The sequence below is a fragment of the Parasteatoda tepidariorum genome, chromosome 7 (genome assembly GCF_043381705.1).
Source record: "Parasteatoda tepidariorum isolate YZ-2023 chromosome 7, CAS_Ptep_4.0, whole genome shotgun sequence".
Lineage (NCBI taxonomy): Eukaryota > Metazoa > Arthropoda > Arachnida > Araneae > Theridiidae > Parasteatoda > Parasteatoda tepidariorum.
The window spans coordinates 57,353,166-57,358,075 of NC_092210.1; the positions used below are offsets into that span (position 1 = coordinate 57,353,166).

At 27.0% G+C, this 4,910-nt stretch overlaps 1 protein-coding gene across 1 annotated transcript in view; it reads left to right on the plus strand.

Annotated features, from left to right (window-relative positions):
* Window positions 1-1,172: 1,172 nt before the first annotated feature.
* Window positions 1,173-4,910, plus strand: part of LOC107450630 (uncharacterized) — a gene marked incomplete in the record, with an annotated part of 6,616 nt that continues 2,878 nt past the window's right edge. Inside the window, 3 exon segments of the mRNA XM_043039372.2 lie at window positions 1,173-1,349; window positions 3,109-3,167; window positions 4,521-4,619. Of these exon segments, the coding sequence (XP_042895306.2) occupies window positions 1,232-1,349; window positions 3,109-3,167; window positions 4,521-4,619 (276 nt within the window).

A 4,910-nucleotide genomic window follows, 5' to 3' on the forward strand; every position in this document is an offset into this window, starting at 1 on the left:
TCAGTTGTCAGATTTTTTACACGCACACGTATGGAGAGATTGTTGCAGTAATTAAGTTATCACTCTCTCTCTCTCACTCTCTTAATTTAATTTATTGCTTTTTTCAGGGGCTCTAGCTTTTTCTTTTGTCTTACTTTCAAGTCAAATTATGAAATGACGGTCTCGAGAGAAAGCAATTGTTCAACACCAATAGATACAAAGTCACTATTTAAAGCAAAAAAAAAGTAAAAAGAAAATTCCGAAAAAGCACTTAAATTTGCTAGAACTTTTGAAAGACTTAGAATCTCAGAAAGAAATTTCACATTAAGTTCATAAATGGAAGGTGTCCTTTTAACACGTCAAATTTCAACTTTGTAGCAGCATTTAAGGGATCTGTAAGTCAGCCCACGTGATATTTTTACCCCAAGTTAAACAAGTTAATAACTCTCGAACTAATAATCGAATCTTATTTTTTTATTGCATTATACTTCTTGTAGATTTTCTCCTCTACATATCATTGTTATTACAGATTTCTAAGACTCGTAGTTTTTGCTCAGAAAAACAAAATGTAGCGCTAAGTTTAACATCCAAAAAAGCAGTGGCAGTGACTCTTACAATTTTTCATTATAGGGAGACAATAATTTTTCTACATTACAATACTATAAAAAATTTTGACTAAGGAAACGATACAAATAAAATAACAAGTAATTGCATAAAAGAGTACAAAACTAACTTAAAATATGCAAGAAAACATCATGGAATTTAAGAGTTATTTTGAAAAAAAACCTAAAATACAGTGTCGGTTCTATTTTGTTCAGTTTGAAAGCAAGGTATGCTAATTTATTTTGTTAACCAAAATTTTGCTTTTCATCTATCCATATTTTTTAACATGCGCTTACAGACTTAAATAGTTTTATTGCTCTATTTTTTATTAATGAATAAAAAATAATCGTCATTTATTTCATTTGCGATTGCGAACTCAAACACGGTACAAAAAATAAGCGCAGAATATGAAAACGTAATTATGACAACCATTAAATTTTCTGCCTAATCATTGATTTATGAACCAGCAACATTTGTAAGGCTTTCTAGATACAAGAGAAAATTATCAGTTTAATCATTGTAAAACTCCTTATTCACGTCACTAATCATCATAATAACACGGAAATGATGCGTCACAGCGAAATAATCAGGTATTTATTTAACAACTGACTGAAATCTTAAATTAAAATCCTTCTTAAATGAAAGCAGAATGCCTAATATATCAATAGTATTGTTCTTATTGTCAATTACGTGCGGTGGGTATGGATCTCAACTTCCGACTATGACGAAGTCGGAGGTGCAAAATATCATAAATTGTATCAGTGACTGTAAGTATTTTCTACAATTTTCTAATATGTATAGTGCAAAATGATTTATGTGCCCAATACAATGCAATGTGTACAATCCAAGTACAATTAAAAGTGATTTTTTTCTACGATAAGTCAATAAAGTGAAGCCATTTTCAAGTTAATTTTCGCAAGTTATTTTCAGCATTTGAGATGATTTGCGCGATTGAACAATGTAAGCCAGCAATTCTCAAATGGTGTTCCGAGGATCCCTAGGGTTCCGTGGAAAGGTTACATGGTTTCCAAGACATACCATTTATGATTTTCGAAACATGTAATTAAATTTATACCTCATTGGTTGTGCATTATATATTTGATAATTCCTTTATTATTATGAAATTACTTAATTAAAATATTTGTGAAAAAAGAAATTTAAAAGTAAAATGCTTTTTCAAACAACAATATAAGGAATAAATTATTAAAAGGATGTACGATTTATGAAAAATTTTATTAGAATTCAGCATCGAATAAAAATAAAAATATTCTACAATGTGGAGATATGTACCTCTGATAACCATTCTCAGAGTTTATTTTCGTCCCTCTTCATTTTTATTTTAATCGAATATTATACATATTATAATACATAATAATATTATACATATTATATATATAATAATATTATTATACAAATCATAATACGTAATGCATATAATTATACATATAATAACATACATATTTCGGCTCAATCATTTTCAGTTTTTACATACCATTAAATCAAAATAAGAAACAAGAGTAGATTCCTCTTCAGACCTGTGTCTCCAACTGTCTGACATAAAATCCAATTTTAAGACTAAATATTCTTATAACCATATGATAAAAAAATTTCCTCCCTCATTCATTTACTAAATATTTTCAAAATAATTGATAAAATTTAGAGAACTACATATTTTAAAAATAATAAATAATTCTTCGGTTGTTAATATGTTCATAATTGCTGATAAAATTTAGGGCTTCACAACTAGAAAAAATTGGGAACCACTGTAGTAAGTTATAGTTTATTTTCACATTTTCAAGTTCTTAATACATAGTTCAGTATCACGTAGTAAAATTTGAACTTCTGCTGAAAAAATTAAACATATTGAAGATAATCTGAAACAATTCCAAGTTGCTATTTTTTTTTAAAAAAAATCAGCTGCATTCTAATTATTTTGTTATATTTTTGAACGTTTTTGATTCGAATCTGCAATCGAGATGCCTAAAAAGCAAAATTTTTTGTAGCGAAGATAGAAATTGTGCCACTGAGGCAATTTTCTGAAACAAACTATTGATAAATTGTGCTCTTAATTATAATAGAATTATCTCATTTATTTTTTTTTGTTGGAAAACTTGCAAAGCCTAAAAGCAAACAATGAGTTTCGGAACAAAACGATAAATAAAGTTTGTTCTGAATACTGATTCGATCGTCTCATTTATAGTTTTGCTGAAGAATCTATTAGGTTTCAACTATGAAACCTAACTATAGTAAACTACGGCCCAAGAACCCATAAAGTTTCAACTAAAAATGAATTGTCTTCTAAATTATGATATAATTTTTTATTCTTTTGTTTTATTTAAAAACTTCTTAGGACTAACGTATTATTAGAATAGTTTTACTTAAATATAAATGTATTAAGTTAAATTCAATAAACTCAAAAAATTAAAAAAATTTTGTGTATTTCTTTAGCATATCTTTGCTTCTTTAAAACTGCTCACCAAATAATAATTTTTGTAAGATACATGATATAAATAAGTTTCTTTGCAGCAAAGAATTTTCACGCCTGTAAGCGATATGAAGAATGTAATGATATGATGCCTCAGAGTGTAAGTTTATTTTTCTAATAAAATTATTGCGCGACTATTTACAAACAAAACTTAAAGCAAAATTAAATGCTGAAATTAATTTTAATTTTAAAAAAAATGAATAAATAAGTAAAATAAGATCAAAGAGATTACCAGAGTACCTCGAGGTGGTTGGTTCTCTTTTACAAGAGGAACAGTCTGAATTAAAACTTAAAGACCATGGAACTTTGAATAAAAAATAATTTATTATTAATATAAAAATAATTATATAAATTAAACAAAAAAGATTTAACTATTATTGTATTATTAAAAAATATAAACTTTTGTCTAATTCTGTAGAAGCTGATTTTTCCTCTTACATCAAATAATTTTAATTTCTTGAAAGAAATTAGTTACTAACAAAGTTTGGGGCTTGTTTTATTCCATTCGTCTTCTATAGTATAAAGTTTTAGGTTTACTCCGGCCCTTTTCTACCGTAATTATCTTTGAACTACAGTCTTTGGTCTTTGGGATAGAACGGCTAAAAATTGATTGATTTTATTCTAATTCAATCTGCCCTCTTTCATGATTAATAACAACTATATTTTTTTTCTCTTCACAATAATCACAAAAACTTGGAAGGAAAAGCATGGTAAAGAGTTGTCAGAATCTTCATATTTACAGTAATATTTAATCCAGTATGTGCAAAAAAAAATGTGCGCAGCTTTAAAGTTTTTACTAAGTCTAAAATAAAATTTGTCGACAATTCCATATTTACAAATCAAATTTGTAGCGTCATTTCTTAACAATTTACTAAAATAAATAATTTCATAGTAATATTTATGTTCCTTTTTATTTATTTTTTTCATTATTCCTTTTTATTTATTACAAGTATTAATGCTTTTATTTAGACTGTATGGTGTAAAATGGCATTGAAAGTACAAAATATTAGTAAAAGTATAGTAAATTTACAATAAAAATTTAGTAAGTTAAATTACAGTTAAATTACAATGAAGATTAAAATACAATATCTAGAACCAATTTTACAAGGACGGTACCATAAAACAGGATCCACACTAAGACTATGATGAGTAAAATTGCAATGTTAAGAAAAAGGCAGAAGTGTGGTAAATTACAGTTAAACTACAATGTAGATTAAAATTACTAGGCAATGAATCTTAATTATGGGAACCACACATTTACAATATGGATTTACTATTCCTCTTCTGTGAATCTAGCTGCAGGACTATTTAAAATTGAATATAGTATACAGTATATTAAAAAGCGAACATTTAAGACTCTACAACTAAGTTATATTCTTTTTGCTGTAGTTATCAACTAATAAGAACTAAAGCGTTGCAAACTAAATTACAATTATACTATATATTCACTCAGGTTATCAAACGATTCGAAAAATGCCAAAAAATTCTCAACGCCCCTTGGAAATGTAAAAAAGGAAAGCCACTTTTCTCTAATCCGGAACCTCCCAGCAAGGTAAGTTAAAGAATTTCTCTAGTGTAAGAAGGAAAAAGCTTTTTCCATCCACTTTATATCCATAATTGTAGAACTGTTTGTTATTCTAATACTTTACGACATATGTAGCAATTTTTTCTGAGTATTTCCTAGGTAACGAAAAAAAAAAAAAAACTGAAAGAAAAAGATCGAGATATGATTTTTAAAAAATTACCAGAAAGCAGCTAATACTGTACCGATTTAAAGGCCATTTTTGACGAAAAATATTAAAAAACATTTAAATTAAATTAAGATACTTTAGATAAATATACG